The sequence below is a fragment of the Hesperophylax consimilis genome, chromosome 12 (assembly GCF_061612785.1).
Source record: "Hesperophylax consimilis isolate HC1 chromosome 12, BYU_Hcon_1.0, whole genome shotgun sequence".
Lineage (NCBI taxonomy): Eukaryota > Metazoa > Arthropoda > Insecta > Trichoptera > Limnephilidae > Hesperophylax > Hesperophylax consimilis.
This window is the reverse complement of record NC_142847.1, coordinates 4,845,880-4,864,787: the sequence shown is the minus strand read 5'-3', so window position 1 is coordinate 4,864,787 and position 18,908 is coordinate 4,845,880. Positions and strand designations below refer to the sequence as shown.

Below are 18,908 nucleotides of genomic sequence, written 5' to 3'. Positions count from 1 at the left end.
CCTGAATCTATCTATAAAATCTGGGCAGGTTGACCTTCGTTGTTTTATTTTTTCTCTCATTGGGGGAGACATACCTACTCATTGAAATACATTTTTAAACTACACCACAAGCATAGAAATTGAATGTCTATGACCATTTCTAGGACACAATAATGACGCAGGTTAGCGCAAATTCGCCGATTGCGTGATACGATTTCCGATCATGTTCGAAGAATATTGATGCTGATAATATTCAAACAACATGACCATCCACAATCGCCGCGGTGGTGGTTGCTACGTAGGTACTACCAGCTACCGGGTAGTTGGTACCTGGCTAGATAAGTCTCACAGCATCTGGCTATAGTAGTAGTGAACTTGTCCCTATCAAATAGTACAGGTACAAATAATAATAATCTCTGAGCCACGCCGGGTTTCACTACTACTATCACAGTACACACGTATATCAACGATATCACCGAGGAACCGAGCATGCCTAGTCTCGACCAATCGCGAGCCTGTATTTTCTTTATGCCCATATATGGTAATGCTACCGGCTCGACGGCAGTGGGGGAACCGGGCGAGTTCATTATTCGAATCTGAGGGGTTTTATTTCAAACATATGATTTAGAAAACGATGAAACAAAGGCGGCCGACATTCTAATGCGTCATTAATGCCCGTCATTTTAGATTTCAACCTTCTTCCACATAGGTTTTGAGGGATTTGGACAGGTAAATTAGATATTTTGTAGCAATTTCCCGTCGGCGTCCCCCGGCGAGTCCAACGGGCGTAGGAGACGATTGAATCAACCGGCCTGTCCCACTTGCGACATTATTCGCGCGTGGTCCGCTTGTGTTCTAAGGAGACTTCGGTGAGTAATTTATTTAATATAATATTTTATGTAATAATCTCTTATTTGGGTGAATTTAGGGGTTTTTGTGTGTATTATATTGTAACGCTTCGCGATGTGATTATTATTTGACAAGTAAAAAAGTAATGCGTGAGATTCTGGCAGGACGCCAAGGGGTGTGTGATAAGCGATGGCAAGTGGTTGTACCGGCTTTCCTTGCTGCCGTGGAGTAGACTGATAATATTGGTCGTCTGCCAACTGCTGCAGCGGGCTTTCGTCTCGGTTATTTGCACATTTCGTTGCGTTGGGATGTCCGCCCCACCGCTGTCAGCCACGCAAAGATGATACCTTATTTGTACATAATGGTTGCCGGCTAGCGGAATATGTATCGCAATTCCATTGACCGGGTTTTTAATCGGCACGAGGAATGGTCGATACGGCCCGCTGGTTTCTCGCGTCTCATGTCCACGGCTCGCCTTGTCATTACGCTCTTTTTGTGAATCATACGAAATGTATAATCTCGCGGTTATCAGTTGGGGAAAAGCGTTGTGCGGTATCTCCATGCTCAGCTCGGTGCGGGAGGGAGAGGGAGAGACCTCGCGGTGCATTGCATGACCATATATGGTAAAGACGCTCGCCATTGGTCGGGACCGGCTGGAGGGGGGGCGAGATAAGCGCGCATTTATATTGTCCCAACAAGGCATTTTGCATCATTCGTGTTCGAGTTCTAGTGTTGTGAGCATTGTGCAGTATCCTACGGGCTGTGCAATCCGACTGATATTAATTTATTGTTAACTAATTAATCCAATGTAAGTTCAATTTCTAAAAATCTACAAAAAATAGTCTAGCGTTTTCAGAAATCTCGTTTAGTGTCAAGTGGTGTTGTTTCTGTGTGAAAACAAGTGTCTGAATCCCAGGTGGTCGTCACCTGGCAAGTTAAGTCAGTTGGTGTAATCCGCTCCAGATAATTCTATGGGCGTATCGAATTGTGCAAATTGGATTACCAGAATCTAAATCGTCTCCGGGATACGCGAAAGGGATCGTATAATATCCGTTAAATAGAAAGTTAAAAAAATGCCGGTTCCTTTGGGCGTCGGGGCGTGGTATCAAGTGCGTAGCCGTTAGAATTTAAACTGACAAACCGGCTTGACAGTTAGTTGAAATGTGAAAATAAGTCAAACTCTCTCGAGTATCTTAACCCACCAGAAGAAGCCATTTAAATTATAGCCGTTTAATTTAAATAGCCTGGTGGCATTTTGGCCGTGGAAAGATCGCGAAATTATATCGATTTCTTTTAAGTGTCACGTGTAGGTAGATAACCTCGGAGTTTGCAAGGAAATTCTTGCCAATTTAACTAATTAACTGCTTAGATAACTTTCAACAACCTTCAAGTTTATTTTTTAAATTTAATTAATCAGCTGTTTTTATTTATTCGAGTTAGATTCGGATAAGACATTTGCTATGCGTCAGATGTTTTGATTCGATTTGATTATTTGCACAATACAGTATTACTTTCTCCAACTAGTAAACAGAAACACCTAACGGACTTTACATTTTATTTTATGAGCTTATCATTTTATTTGAATACAAATAAAAATAGGTCATTGACATTACGATTTCTAGTCGGTCATACCCACGGTCTGAAATATCTTTTCATTCATTAATGATATTATATTAAGAGAATGGTTAATAGTAATTATTGTTATCATTATCATAATTTATTTTTCAGTGTCACCGTTCACCCATTTTATGATTTTCATATGAAATGTTGCGCTTTCAGCAAAAGTCTAATGATGTTTATCTTTTGTTCACAGACTAACTCAAAATGTGTGACGAAGAAGTTGCCGCCCTGGTGGTAGACAATGGATCCGGAATGTGCAAGGCCGGTTTCGCCGGAGACGACGCTCCTCGCGCCGTGTTCCCCTCCATCGTGGGTCGCCCTCGGCACCAGGGAGTCATGGTCGGCATGGGCCAGAAGGACTCGTACGTAGGAGACGAGGCCCAGTCCAAGAGGGGTATCCTCACCCTCAAGTACCCCATCGAGCACGGTATCGTCACCAACTGGGACGATATGGAGAAGATCTGGCACCACACCTTCTACAACGAGCTGCGAGTTGCCCCCGAGGAGCACCCCGTCCTGCTGACGGAGGCTCCCCTCAACCCCAAGGCCAACAGAGAGAAGATGACCCAGATCATGTTCGAGACCTTCAACACCCCCGCCATGTACGTAGCCATCCAGGCTGTCCTCTCCCTGTACGCTTCCGGTCGTACCACCGGTATCGTGCTGGACTCCGGAGATGGTGTCTCCCACACCGTGCCCATCTACGAAGGTTACGCACTCCCCCACGCCATCCTCCGTCTGGACTTGGCTGGCCGCGACTTGACCGACTACCTCATGAAGATCCTCACAGAGAGAGGATACTCTTTCACCACCACCGCCGAGAGAGAAATCGTGCGTGACATCAAGGAGAAGCTGTGCTACGTCGCCCTGGACTTCGAGCAGGAGATGGCCACCGCCGCATCCTCCTCTTCCCTGGAGAAGTCGTACGAGCTTCCCGACGGACAGGTTATCACCATCGGAAACGAGAGGTTCCGTTGCCCCGAAGCCCTGTTCCAGCCCTCATTCCTGGGAATGGAAGCGTGCGGAATCCACGAGACCACTTACAACAGCATCATGAAGTGCGACGTGGACATCCGTAAGGACCTGTACGCCAACACCGTGCTGTCCGGAGGAACCACCATGTACCCCGGCATCGCCGACCGCATGCAGAAGGAAATCACCGCCCTGGCCCCATCCACCATGAAGATCAAGATCATCGCTCCCCCGGAGAGGAAGTACTCCGTATGGATCGGAGGTTCCATCCTGGCTTCCCTCTCCACCTTCCAGCAGATGTGGATCTCCAAGCAGGAGTACGACGAGTCCGGCCCCTCCATCGTGCACAGGAAGTGCTTCTAAACAACACCCACCCCACCACCCCCACCCTCGTATTTATGATTCACGCTCTTGTGTAATGGCGGCGCTATGTTAGTAGTCGCCCCCACCAGGAACCAGGATGGCCGCGCGTTATTTATCAGCCAGCTCAAACCAAGCTTACTCTCTTCGTCATTTCTTGTAATTGTAAGATATTATTAAATACATTTTATTATAAAGTGTGGAGTTTTGTATTGAAAGGAAATACCAACACCTTCGCAAGTCTGCCGTGATGAGTAGTTATTTATTTTTGTAATTTAATTTAATTCTCAAGTATTAAATTGGCTCCCCGGAGCGTCATGGAAGTGTTTGCACTTACGCCAAAGCTTTTTTTTGTATTTTTCGTACTAGCTGAACAAGACTTACTACTTATATTTTCAAAAAAAAAATAAAACATAAAAATTGTAAAATAATCTGTATTTTTGTCATGCCCGATCCAATCCTTACACTCTTAACCCTTTATCACCTTATTTGTGCACCACTTCTATTAATTTACCGACATGACGTGCTTCTTTCCATTTCATAAGTGAAAGAAATGTCAAAACGTAACTTGACTGATTGGAAAAATACCGATCGAAAGTGAAGGGAAATTTTTTGTTCCCCTTCAGTAATGAAGGCAATGAAGGGTTAATTGGAGAGAGGTGGTTCGGAAGTTCTGAGAAAATGACTCGTTATTTTATAATGGCATCCGTGCAGATTTCCAGTACTTTGAAAGAAATAAGAGTTACTGAATAAGTAAGTTGTCATTGTTTGAGAGTACGAAAACAGTGCGATGTAGTTATGAATGGTAAATACTTTCTGAAGTTGGGATGATGAGTTTGTGTATTTGGGAAGTATGTTTATGCAGTTGAAGCGTGATGAATAAGATTAGGAAAAGGACGCTCGGATGGTTTGGGCAGTAGAGCGAACGAAGAAAGGAATGTGAGGAGAATATATGATGTGAATGGTAGAAGTCGGGGTCGCCCGAGGAAGACATGGCACGATCAAGGCAATCAAATACTTGAGTCCGGTCATGTCAAGAGCCAGAATAATAAAAGAGTATGAATGTGAATGAGGCAAGGAGTTTGTGCCAAGACCGCGTTGTTTGGCGGTCCGTCCTCTCTGCCTACCCCTGCGTAACGGCGTGATAGTTAGAAAACAATTATGAATTGGAAAGTAAGGATAACTTCATTTGTACTCTTTTCCTAAAAGTAGGTTTGCAGGATAGAGTGCAAACCAAGGATTAAATGGGTTTTCATGTCTGCGCATTCAGCTTGCGGTATTCCATCTTCAAGCGTAAGAAGAGAAAATAGGCATTTTTTCGATATACCTACAAATATATTTTACGATTGCCTCAAAATTGGGTGGTATCTTTCGAATTCTGATGCCGCGTCACAATGCAATTGCAATTTAACGTCCAAACAATTCGCGTTGCGTTACATGTTGCAATACACGAGACTGGACGCGGCTTAAAAGAACCTTTCCATTTCGAAAAAAGTTTTTTTGGGGCCAATATTAGGGTCCTTATAAACAGGAAAAAATTTCCGCGAGCCTTGCCACGAATTATGGAAAGGGACAAAGCAACCCAACAACAAACAAATACTCTCAATATCGCCCTGGTAAGACAACCATTCAGAATCTAAATATTGCTTGAAATTCTATGCTACGAAACTATACAATGCTCAAACAAACAAAAAATAAAGGGAATGAATAGATTTAAAACAAAAGTAAAAATATGGCTGAGAGAACAAAGTGATAATCAACTTTCAAACATTATGAAGATGATGTAAAAACAACATGAAACTAAATTTAAATTGACAAACAGTTTATTTTTCAACAAGTTCTGCTGTAATTATTATTATAACTATGACAGTTTAATAATGCCTTCAGAGGGAGAAACAGCTGTTACTAGTAGTAATAACACTGCAGAACTTGTTTAAAAATAAACGGTTTTTGTAAATTTAATAATAATATTGAACACATAAAAAAAAGAATATTAAAATTAAGTTCTACAAATGAAAATGATATCAAAAATCTGTTAGCGAAAAATTTAGAAAATACACAGATTTAGGAAATGAAATAAAAAGAATTTGGCATTCTCAGACTATAAAAATATTACCATTCGTTATTTCGGCTACTGGCATTATACCTAGCTCTCTTATAATTAAAAATTTAGGCGTATTAGATCTATCAAAAAAATTATATATAAAGATGCAAAAGTCGGTCATTTTGAATACATGTAGGATAACAAAAGATTTTTTAAATATTTATGTTGAGGGATCAGTAGGATTTATAGGCCCTGTTAGAAGTTCTACCGAGCCGAACCCTCTGATATGAAAATATCTGGAGTCGGTGAATTATTTTCCCATTTGATCTCTGGTGAGTTGACGTGTTGTTCTTGTATTGTTTTGTATTTATTTTGCTTATATAATGCACTTACATAATGTTGATTGACTAGATGATCATTTGTGGAAAAGTGAGTGGAAGGGTTAAGTTTTTCCTTTGGGGAAGATTTAACCCGGACAACTAAATCGGAAGTTTTAAAAAAAAAAAAAAATTACTTATTTATACAACCTACATCAAGCATAAACTTGGTTTAAGTACTTCCAAATCCAAACCTTCTACCACACAACATTCCCTTGATTCGGAATGCTATAATTTATGTGCAGCTCATTCCAAGTGGAAGATGCTATCAGTATCGCGTTGGTCAGAAACCATCACTTAGAATCGAAATGGCTTTAGCCATGTTTTTTGAGTAGATCTGAATAGCCAGGTACTTCAGAACCTTCTGCTTCCACACTCCCTACTTCCTTCAGCCTCACAACAATAACCTGGTTGGATATGCCAATCAATCAATCACATCTCTAAATAGTATAAAACAAGTCACTGTCCGCGTCTATCTGTTTGTGGGCTTAGTTCTTCTAAACTAAGCAACGAAGTTTGATAGGGTTTTCACTTAAAATAAAAGTAATAGTCGGGTGTTTTCTCATTATGAGACTCTTCCTTAAATATTACCAGGAGCACATAAGAACGGGGTAGCTAAAAAGACGGGTTCGAGCGGTCACTCTTCTTTGGAATATGATGATTGACTGCTTTTTTCGAAGCAGAGGGTACAGAGCAAGACTTCAGGGACATTTTAAAAGCTTCGTCAAAATTTGAGCTATTCCTGCAGTGCACCTCTGCACTACCAGGTACTAGGTACCTCTGCACGGCGGGTATTCCGCAAGGCTCGCTAGCTCACAATCCCACATAAGACTTGGATTACTTCCCGATTCCGGATTCTCAGCTTTTTCATACAGAATCCGCAGTGAAGAACCGACGTCAGGACAACACCTTGATCATCGAGGGTCGAGCCTCACAATTTTGTTAAATAAGTTGGTCTTTTTGGTGGCAGTGTTTGCTAGTGAATCTGGATTTGCAGAAATTTCGACCTATTAAACTCCCAAGCGACTAGAACGCTCTGCTGCCATGAGGGAAGCAGCTAGCTTTTTGCTAATCTGCTGGTCGTGCTCGACCTTGACCTATTTATTATGATTTTTTTCATTAACCTCACACAGGAAGCCCTGAGACAATAATTTCCCTCAGGGCTTATGTCATCTTTCTGGATGCTGTATGGAGGGTTTTAAGGAAAGGAAGGGAGGAAGTTCTACTCAAAACCGCCTCCCCAATTAAGGATTTATGATCCTCTTGCTTTCCTTTGGCATTTTGTTATATGCTGATCTGTCTTGTAGGCTCGGTAAGTAAATAGGTAAGAGTAAGTCGCTCACAATTATCCGATAGGAATAGAGTTGTCATAGTCTTCCTCGTCAGAACTTATCTTCACGTCTACATAAATAAAGATGGAGGTGCATAGGTGCAATATGTACGGCCAGGCCCCAATGTTTTTATAAAACCAATCAAAATGGAGAGACAGAATGTACAGTATGAAAACAAATGTTTTGTGTAAATGTTTCAATTTTTTTTAAACATTTTGCTGCAGGAGACCTGCGTTAACCGGGTCCAGTGTTTCTAAACAGATTCTGTTACCGATGTTTTGAATTTTTCAATTCATTTTCAGATAGCAAAATAAAAAACGCTTTATCGCTTTCCTTTCAATTCATTTTCACGCTTTGAAGTCAAATAAAAAGTTTGGCACTTTATCGCTTTCCTGTGAAAATGCGAATTTTATTTCAATGATCATAATGTTATTATTATTCTGTTTCTTTCCCAATTAAACAGGGTATTAGGGGACGTACTTGACTTACTAACCGACCGTAAGTCAAGTACGTCTCTTACATCCTGAATAATACTAGCTGGACTCCCCGGCGCTGGCGCTGCCTGCATTTTTCTAATCAGATGTAGACAATAATCTTTATCTTATTTTTAACATCAAGTGTGCAAAATTCCATCAAGAACCAAAATTCTGCTTGGGGCGGGAATAAGAAGATCGGGTAGTTTTTTTTTTTTTTTTTTCGAAATTTCACGTAGATAGTGGCCTTCCTCTTGGTTTGGAGGTCAAGTGTGCAAAATTTCGTCAATCGGAATAAAACTGTAAATTTGTATAAAAATCAAATCCACGCCGCCTGCCACAATCACTCTTCTTTGATAAATAGATATTGCACTGTAATACTCCTGCATACCTTCAGGAATGATTTATTATAATCATTTTGAAAACAGTGTATTGAGGTCGCCTCGTTGTTGTAACACGGAAAAGGGAACAGAAATAAAAATAAACTGTTATATTTAAAATATGTATTTAAATATGATCTTCAATACGCATTACATTAAGACACTTACATAAGTACCATTCCACGTATTATGAATCTAGCTGCTGTTAATATAAATTATTAAACAGTAAGTTTAGTGGTAACTTCATAGTAATTTATAACCAAAATACTAATCTAATTAATATAACACATTCTTAAAACCCGAAGGAATAATAATTGACTGATGATATAAAACATTAAAAAAAACACACATTACATAATATATTGTTCTGAGTGGAATACAACATACAATTCACGTGAAGAGTGTAAATAAAAAAAATTCTGTTCCTAATGAAATGTCAATTCTGTTTTAGACAAATTAACTTTTAGGAAATACAATTGCAGCATTATTATTTAATGATCACGATTCTCCATTGAAAGCAAATTAATTAAAGATTCTTAACCCTTCAGGCCTCTGGCATATTGATTGTTATATTTCTTAAAGAGGCTGCAAGAAAGTCAGAGAATTTCCGATCTTAGTAAAATCCAAATAAATGGGATATTTCTGAATGTATCCGAGAACTAAAAACTGTTTTTGAAAGGTGCAAAAATACACTATCAAATTTTATCAGAATACTAATTAAATTAAATGGCTAACCTTACGTTTTTTTCATTTAAACACTGAACTATAATTACTGATAACGAAAAAAAGCAAATATTTTATTAGACAAATGTATTATAAACATTACTGCGACCTAACTTTTTTGTTGTTTCATATAAAAATAATTAGTAAAAAATTAGAAAGTTTCATAAGTTTTTCACAAATTGCAGTCGAAACCTTTGGTTTCATAGAAGTGTACATTTTAATTATTCTGTGGTTAACTTCTATACTTGAATACAAAAGCTTGGTGTTTTCTCTTTCTAACACCGTTTAGTTCACATTTCTAACTATGTCCGTAAGGGAGACAACATTTTCTCTAAGACCAAATGAGCTGTTCCAAAAAGTAAACAAATTGACTCTACGAGTGGAGATAGCTGTTTGTTCCCAAAACCGAACAAATTAGCCTGACGAGTTAATCGTCTGTGAAAGCTACAAGTATTTTGCAATAACACCGAACCAAAGGATTATTCAGTGAATAAAACTTTGATAAAGTAATTATGTCCAAACACACTTATCTGTGTAAAGACTTCATTTTGTTTTTAACCCTTGAAAGTTCTAATAAAAACCATGAATAACCGATTCATAGAAATAAATCATAATCGGCCATGAATATGAGAATATATACAATTAATTATTAATGAATTCAACATTTAAAGCTTAATTCAATTTTAGACTAAAGCTAAGATAAATATTTAACACATCCTAAAAATTAATAAGATCTCTGTATGAGGGATTTGTATGTCTTGTTTATAAAATTTTATTTCAGGCATCGAGAAAAGAATTATATTTAATTATTGAAATCAATATTAGCGATTACTAAATGAAAATCTGAAACAGAAAAAGATACTGTCACATCTAGGACTCGAAACAGTGCCCCGGCAAGGCAAGGTCCTTGGTTCGAATCCTTGATGTGACTATCTTTTTCTGTTTCAGATTTTCATTTAGGAATCGCTAATATTGTCTTCAATAATTAAATATTACAATTTGAGGTATTAAGTTATTCCAAAAAATAAAAAGAATTACAAATATCTAGAAATTATTCTTACCGATAATTACTTTTCATTAAGATTTACTTTTAGGTTTTAGTAAAGTTGGTTCAATCAACCAACGGAGTTCAATCAATTTCTATTTTATCATTAAGAAAAAAGAGAAAAATTTCCCTTTTTTATAACATGCAAAGCTGCACTTTTAGAAATGAAGTTACAAAAGTTTCCCGATTACAAAAGCGATAAATAAAAAAAACATGATTCTATAATAATTAGGGGTAAGATTTATGGCACAAACAGCTAACAGAATTTTAAATGTTATATTTTTAAGACAAGCAAAGAGAGCTATAGAGCTCTCAATCCCTTTTTTAATACAATATTTAATTGTTATTAACACACTTCCGGCGGGAAGGGTAGTTTTACCTTTTACCCCGGTCGTACTTGAATAGCGGGAAAGGCATTGGTTTCCGATAATTTTATATCAATCTCTTTGTAAGGTTCCCAACTATATGTACATGTATTTTTACTAATGAGAACTATGTCTTCCCCATCTTGAACTTCTTGTCTTTTGTGTGGAAGAACATTTTATCAAAAGGAAACTATATTAAACCCGTAGAACGGGTAGTACATCCTTACACTTATTCCACTCCGGAAAGGGGATTTTTTTTTTGTCATTTTTTACACGTAAAACATCACTAAATGGCCCAACACTGGCTTTAACTTCAGTTTATGGAGTCGTATCATAAAAGTAGGCTGTAATTTCAGACAATAATTTTATAGTTGGGGTGTGGTGAGAACTATGTAAAAAAATTCATTAAAATATATGTTTTATTTTCAAAGATTTAAAACGAAATCCATTTTTTCGAATGGGACCTTTGCTTTTGCGCGCTTGAAGTGTGTTAATTATAGCCATATATAAAGTTATGTATTTATTATACTGAAGTACTGAGCACAAAGGGGGCTTTTGCACTTTAGATAAAGTAGAGATCTGGAACATTGCTTTTCTTACGAATGCCATTTGATACTGTTCTGTGTTATTTCATTAATTTCTGAAGTTGTACATTATTTTTCACTGCCACAATTTGTTTCTTTGAAAAAAGTAGTTACCTCCCTCTAAATATAAATACTTCTCTACTAGTATAATACATACAAAGTCGCTATCCGCATCTGTCTGTTTGTGCGCTTAGCTCTTCTAAACTACGCAAAGGATTTTGCTAGGGTTTTCACTATCATTTACAGAATTTCTCCCGGAAGGTTTATATATTATAATACATGCATGTTATATTTACAGAAAGTAGAGAAAAGTAGATGTTTTGTAACCAAGTCGTAAAAAATATTTTCGGATACTACATAGCCAACGCTGGTTAAACGTTATGAGATACTTCAAAATAATGTACGTCGGAAATGTATATCTTAAAAAGGCCTACAGAAAAATCCGTGACGGTATGTGTATATCTCCTAAGGATAACCCCCAGAAACACCGGGCACACAATAGCTAGTACAAAAATATCTATCTGCAACTGTCTGTTTGTGCGCTTAGTTGTTTTAAACTATGCAACGGAATTTGATAGGATTTTCACTATCATTTAGAAAAAGTAGGGAAAAGTCAAGCAATGCTGGGTAGACGTTAGCTAGTACTAACTAAGACATTCTGACAGTTTGTCAAAATACTGAGCCATATTCGCGTTAACTGCAGTGCATGCCACTGAATTTACTTTAGCAAATTGCAGTTACCCCCAAATCATTTAAGAAAATTGCCTTGATCTTATCATTTTCTCCATTAAAGTATGGAAGCTACGGCCGCCATAATGATTTTACCCCTACAAAATACGAAAATGAACCGACGTCTTCAAAAAAAATCAAAAAATACCTACAATAAATAAATAAAATACCCCCTTTGTGCTTGGTATAGCAAATAATCTCAGATGGATTTTCTTTGCAAAATGTTATCACCAATTTTGATTTAATGATACAATAACTTAAAGATTCATGACTTATAAATAGAAAAATGAAAATTTTCCGAATACATATCAAGTAATAAAAATTTCAGACAATTTTTAATATTGGTAAATAGCGTAACTAAATAAATAAATTTTTCAATGAAATATATAGGTATTCCTAAACCCGTGAATTAGAATGGAATTGTTAACGAGAGTTGCACTAGCTTACGAATTAAAGCGATAATCTGTGATCTATTGAAGCAAGCACACACAAGTGAAATACCTAAAGTTAAATACAATTTTATAAATTATCAGGTGCAGATTCAATTAATTAGTTTTGAAACTAGAATTAATTATGATTGTAAAAAACATCCTTTTAGAAAGGAGAAAGTAAAGTTGACTTTTGAGTAAGTGATACAATATAATGGGCTAAAGCGAGATATTTCATATTGCGTACATCGCATGAAAGAGCAAATCGATTCTTTTTACAATAAATCTTAAAGATAATAATAAGTTGATTAATTAATTTCATGAGAAAATAGAGCGCGCAAATATATTAAAATGATTTATTGATAGAACACCATTTTGTACTGACTTTTTGTATGTAACATATATAAGTTTAAATAAGAAAAAACATAATTAGGAAAACACTTTGTAAAAAAAATCTGTTTAAAAATAAAATCTAATTTAATTTAATGCATACACCACTTTTAAATCTTAACATATTTTGTACAACTTATGCATTTTTCAACATTTTTGAATTAATTCAGCATACAATTTTAGAAAAAAAAGACAAAACTTATAAAACGTTTTAATTTTAAAAAAAAAATTAATACTTTTATTTGATAATATTATTTTGTTTTTTAAAGATTTCATTTGTTGGCACAGAGTTAAATGTATTGAAATATCAGAATTTTGTAAAATATTCCCAACAAAAAGAAGGGATGATAATTATGTATTTGAAAAGTACTTGAAACAGATTGCAAAGGCACTTTTCTCTTTTTTTTCATTCATCATACATTAGGTACTTTAGTAAGCCCTTGAAAAAAATCATACTTTATGACTAGGACAGAAAAAATACCATAAAATACACAATTCAAAAAGTTTATAAATTTAAGTCAATCATTACAAAGTGTAAAAAATCAGTACACATTTTTGGAAAAAAAAAAAATTTCTTTTGTGAAAAATTATTTATAAAAATTAATGCTCCATAATATATTAATCACAAAATATAAAACTAATTATTACTTATAATTATTTGTGAACGTTCCATACTTATAATATACACACTTTAATTTGGAAACTTTAAAGTTTTTGTCCAGACATCAGAACAGTATTTACCAGAATCAACAGTAAGTATGTAAAATGAAAAAGATTAATGGCTAAATAACTCTTAGTAGCCATAAAGAAACACTTAAGGGTAAATGTAACATATGTTAAAATGTATGCATTTATAGATGGCGCAATTTGATTATTTGTTTGCGCACGTACATGCGCAATATGAATACAAATGAATAAGTCTGTATAAAACCTCAATTCTTTCAAGAAAGGCATACAAATACAATATTGTATCGGTGATTCAATCCAATATAGTATTTGTACGCCTTTCTTGAAAGAATTAAGTTTTTATACGAACAAAACGACTCATATTGCATATGTACGGGCACAAACAAATAATTTGTATTAATATTTCAAAGCATAACTTGCAAATTTTAATAAAATAATTAAATTCATGCCATCTATGAACGCAAAGATTATAATGAAAGTTATATGTACCCTTAATATGACAAACTCGTGGAAAAGTAAAAATGTTAACAGATCTAAGGGGAAAAATTTTTTTTTTTTGAAAGACTTATATTATGATGGAAAATGTGCTGCGAGAAGATATTCTCCAAAAATGTACTAATTTGGACGGAACTTAATGAATACACTAAACTGGTTGAACATGTTCTGAACGCTGTAAAACACTAAAACTGAGAACTTGTAATAATTGTATCTGATGATGTAAAATTATTTAAAACTCTCGACTTTTATATTTGAGAGTTTTAAACCTTAAACCGCCACTATCTGTTAGGCCCGTTTCCATAGAACGAGGACTCATCAATGGGCTCCCCGTGTACTCTGAACCTGTATAGGCAGGAGTATATGGGGTTTCCATGGTTGCTCTCCACCCGAATCTCCACCAGCTCATGGCCGGGGATGGCGCCGGCTTTGGCCTCCGCAATGTCGGCGGGGAAGTACTGGAGAGGGGTGGAGTCATTGAGATACTCAAAGCTCCCGAATTGGACGGGTTCGTGATCAGACAGATCTTGGAGGCCCTGAAATTACAGTTACTTATAGAATAATACATCACATTTCCTAATTAAATGTATTAAAGCGACATGTGTGCGAGGACAATGTACTTAAAACTAAAATAAAATGAGCTACAAGCTCATAGACATTGTAGACAACAGATTACTTTTGCAACAAGACTTGAAGCGAGTAGCAAATCTTCTTAACTAACCATCACGCCGTTTCCATTTGATTCGTCACAGTAGACAGAGAGGACGGACTGCTAAAGAACTCTGTCTTGGCACACACTCCTTGTCTCATTCACCTTCTTACATACTCTTCTATTATTCTGACTCTTGACATGGCCAGGTCAAGTTTCTGATTAACTTGATCGTGCAATGTCTTCCTCGGGCGTCCCCGACTTCTTCTAATATTCACATTTGCGTCAAATATTCTCCTTACACTCCTTTCTACATTCATTCGCTCTACATGCCCAAACCATCTGAGAGTCCCTTTCTTAATCTTACTCATCACGCTTACTTACAAGCTTTGCATTCTTTGCGGATCTCCACATTTCTCACATGATCATGCATGGTTTTACCATACATGCGTCTCAGTGATCTCATTTATACAGCATTCAGTCTACTTTCAATCTTCCTCTGCCAGATCCATGCCTCAATACCATCACCTTTTACGTCTGTGAGATTAGGACCTGCAAAATTTGCAAATGCCGACACAGTGTGTTGATTGAGAATAACCTCTACTACATCCAGCAGTGCGCCATAAAGTGGTAGGCATAACTTTATAAAGTGTTCATTAAATTGACAGCTGCCATAAGCACTTCCGAGAGATATTTGATATTGATGCCAATTGGAACTACATATTGTTTTGTCGTGAAGATTTGAAACATTAAACAAAATTTGTAAAGGTAGCGGACTTACCCAGACGGTAAATTTCTTAGGTGCAGACACTATATATCCGTCGGGAGTCAGCAAGCTCGGAGTGTGCTCCAGGGTGAACCCCGTCACGTTTATTCTCTTGTACAGCTTTATCACTGAAATGTAGAATGAACCATTTTACCAAGAACCAACTGATGGAACCTATATTGATAAATATTATGACTATGTTTAATTTTGAGTAGTGGAAGCACGGAACAAACTTCCACAACATGTCATTGATTCTACTAATATAAACCAATTCAAAGCTCCATTTGATTCTTATTTGGAGAGAAGAAAGGATTAACTATTTTACATTTAAAACAACTCAATTACTGTTAAAGTTATTGTGAAATCAGATATGAGGGCATCAGCAGAATGCTTGCCTGCTCCCTAAATAATAATAACTCCCTCGCATCATCCGGAATGAAGCGTGCTACAGGAGGTTAGAGCGGCGTGAACAACTAATGAATAACGCCTTTTCCGAGCATGGCAAGAGTTTTCATTAAAATAATAACAACCTAAGTTATGTAAAAGTGAAATGTAGACCAACCAAGATATCCGGGGAATCCCTTGAAGGCCCAGCACTCTCCGGGGGAGGAGCCTGGGGTGATGACAGTGCGGGGGGAATTGGAGGGGTACCACAGCGGGATCCCAAACAGGGAGTACACCGCGCTGTTGGGCTGGTATGACTCCGTACAGCGGGTGGATACCACTTGACCCCCTGAAAAACATTAACAAAAAATCAGTTTTTGGAAATTGCTATAAAGAAATAATATTAACATATACAGTGCTGGACTTTTCAATGTAATCTAGCCCACCACGTGACACGTTTTAGTGAACTTGTAACTTCATAGCACTGGAATTAGCCATTGGAATAGCCGCCGATGGATCACATTTGCGACAGCCGTGTTAAGTAAGGGTAATAATAATGATAATAAAAAAAAACTAACAAAGTTTAATTGCCATCATCCAAATTCAGCTATAGAACGAGTTAATTTACCTAGAAATTTAGGAGGTAGAGGTATAGTCAAAATAACTTCTTTAAAACATAATCAGGTAGAAATGGTAAGAACTTTTTTCCATAGGAAAGCTCATAGCTCAGAAATGCACAAAATAATTTGCAAGGCAGATAGAAATATTACACCTTTAAATTTATACGATGAGAATGCCAACATTTTTATAAATCCCAACCAGGAATTATTAGATTCCTGGTCAAATAAAATTTTACACGCAAAACACTTCAATTATCTCAACCAAACATATGTTGACAAATTTTCGTCAAACAAATGGTTGAGTATTGGAGAGTTGAGCGCAGAAATAGAAGGATTTATGCTTGCCATTCAGGATAGAGTCATTAATACTAAAAATTATAGAAAGCATATAATCAAAGATACAAATCAAATTGATGATTTGTGTAGAAAATGTTTGGCTTTTCCGGAAACTATAGAACATATTATATCTGGATGTTCTATATTAGCACCGTCCGAGTATACATTTAGGCACAATCAAGTTTTAAAAATAATTCACCAAAATTTTGTAATTAAACATAACTTGATTGACTGCCGTAATATAGTACCATACTATGAATACGAACCAAATTCATTTTTAGAAAACGAATTTTATAAAATATATTATGATAAAACTATACTAACAGACCGAACGATTAGTCATAATAGACCCGATATAGTTTTACATGACAAAATTAAAAAAATAACTTATATCATTGATGTCGCTATTCCAAATTCCTGTAACATTCAAAAATCTGTTAATGAAAAAATTAGAAAATACACAGATTTAGGAAACGAAATAAAAAGAATTTGGCATTCTCAGACTATAAAAATATTACCATTCGTTATTTCGGCTACTGGCATTATACCTAGCTCTCTCATTAAAAATTTAGGCGTATTAGATCTATCAAAAAATTTATATATAAAGATGCAAAAGTCGGTCATTTTGAATACATGTAGGATAACGAAAGATTTTTTAAATATTTATGTTGAGGGATCAGTAGGATTTATAGGCCCTGTTAGAAGTACTACCGAGCCGAACCCTCTGATATGAAAATATCTGGAGTCGGTGAATTTTTTTTTCCCATTTGATCTCTGGTGAGTTGACGTGTTGTTGTTCTTGTATTGTTTTGTATTTATTTTACTTATATAATGCACTTGCATAGTGTTGATTGACTAGCTGATCATTTGTGGAAAAGTGAGTGGAAGGGTTTAGTTTTTCCTATGGGGAAGATTTAACCCGGACAACAAAATCGGAAGCATAAAAAAAAAAAAAAAAAAAAATTGAATTGTGCAGTTTTTGTGAAAAACCAACAAGGGCACTGCAAATTTAAAGAAAAAAAAGTTTTACAGTAACCACTAGAGCGATAGCTACCCAAATTTATGTAGGTGATTTTTATAAATTAAAACGAATTTAAAGATTTTTATTTATAATTTATAACCGAATGGCCGAATTGAAAATCGAACACCCGGAATCTCCTCGAGCTCGAGTGGATAAGAATTGAAACTATTACATATTTCTAACAAGTGTGCTTTTTTTAGCTTTCTGTGACAATCCTGCACCCCAATGAAAAGCACCACACTGGTATTATTATTTATAAACATCTGTCTTTGACATTCATTTGATGAGCGCACAAGTCTCAACTGAAATATCTGAACCAATGGGACTAGACACTTCCAATATTGGGAAATTGAGAGAAATAAAAAAATGAGGGAGGGCAGAAGGGATAGAGAAAGGTTGATAAAACTTGACTGATATAAATATATCTACATACAAGCTGTGGTCATTCACCAGTACAATACTGGAATCATCTTCCACTCTGGAATGATAGGTACTTGTTGGTTGCTCACCTGCAGACTCCAAAGCGTAATCCACCAAACCAGTTTTATCCGCATCGTACACTATCAGAGCTTCTTTCACTATCTTCAAGATGGCATCATCACACTGTTGGCAGCCCACTTCCACGTGCATGGCGGGTTTAGTCTCACTGGTCGAGTGGCTCAGGACTATCTCCTTGTGGATGCCTTTCAGATCCTTTTTAACTCCCTCTTTGATCTTCCCCAGATCCTCCGACACCGATTGCTGAAACCCTAGAAGCTGCTCATCAACGTAATGCTTCGACTCTTTCAACAATCCAAGCATTTCACCCGTAAGTTTATTTATAAGTTCTTCCTGACGGGTTAAAGCAGTTGGATCGAAATCACCGTTTGATTTCTCAATGATTCTTTCGATGATTTGCGGCGCTGGGCTTTCAGGCGTTGGCAGACTCGCTTTGACTCGCATGACGATAGTGTTGATCAAGTCGTCCGTAATTTCAAACTTAGCCGGCCTTTCGTAGTAGCCTTGCTGTCTTTCCATATTGATAAATTTATCATTATGTGAATGTTTATCAAAGTGTTCCGTTACTCTGTCTAATTTTGCCGGTTCTTCGGCAACGGGTAAGACTTTACTATCTGATGAATACATGAAGTATGGATAAAGGCTTGCTATAGTGCCACCATAAATCCAATCTGCAAAAATTAACACAAGACATTTAATAATGTAACACATATTTTTATAAAAAATGTAATATTTAAGAGAAATATCACAAAAAATCTAAATAAAGATCAGTTTTTAAAGAGAGTTAAAATCACAAGTAAAAA

The 18,908-nt window shown here is 36.5% G+C and overlaps 2 protein-coding genes across 3 annotated transcripts in view; one reads left to right on the top strand and one right to left on the bottom strand.

The window, feature by feature from the left end:
• The first annotated feature begins 1,476 nt into the window (after positions 1 to 1,476).
• Positions 1,477 to 4,211, top strand: Act5C (Actin 5C). Its single transcript, XM_089638057.1, has 2 exons — positions 1,477 to 1,636; positions 2,642 to 4,211. Exon 2 carries the CDS (start codon positions 2,653 to 2,655, stop codon positions 3,781 to 3,783), a length of 1,131 nt encoding a protein of 376 aa, XP_089494183.1. The 5' UTR covers positions 1,477 to 1,636; positions 2,642 to 2,652; the 3' UTR covers positions 3,784 to 4,211.
• A 4,180-nt stretch (positions 4,212 to 8,391) lies between these two features.
• The window catches only part of LOC149419029 (klaroid protein-like), a 45,593-nt gene continuing 35,076 nt past the window's right edge, over positions 8,392 to 18,908 (bottom strand). For both annotated transcript variants that reach the window (XM_089638055.1, XM_089638056.1), the window contains 4 exons: positions 18,117 to 18,776; positions 15,809 to 15,979; positions 15,262 to 15,374; positions 8,392 to 14,367 (listed from right to left, as the gene is read on the bottom strand). In XM_089638055.1, the coding sequence (XP_089494181.1) occupies positions 14,113 to 14,367; positions 15,262 to 15,374; positions 15,809 to 15,979; positions 18,117 to 18,776 (1,199 nt within the window). In that variant the 3' untranslated portion in view covers positions 8,392 to 14,112. The remainder of the gene's footprint in view (positions 14,368 to 15,261; positions 15,375 to 15,808; positions 15,980 to 18,116; positions 18,777 to 18,908) is intronic.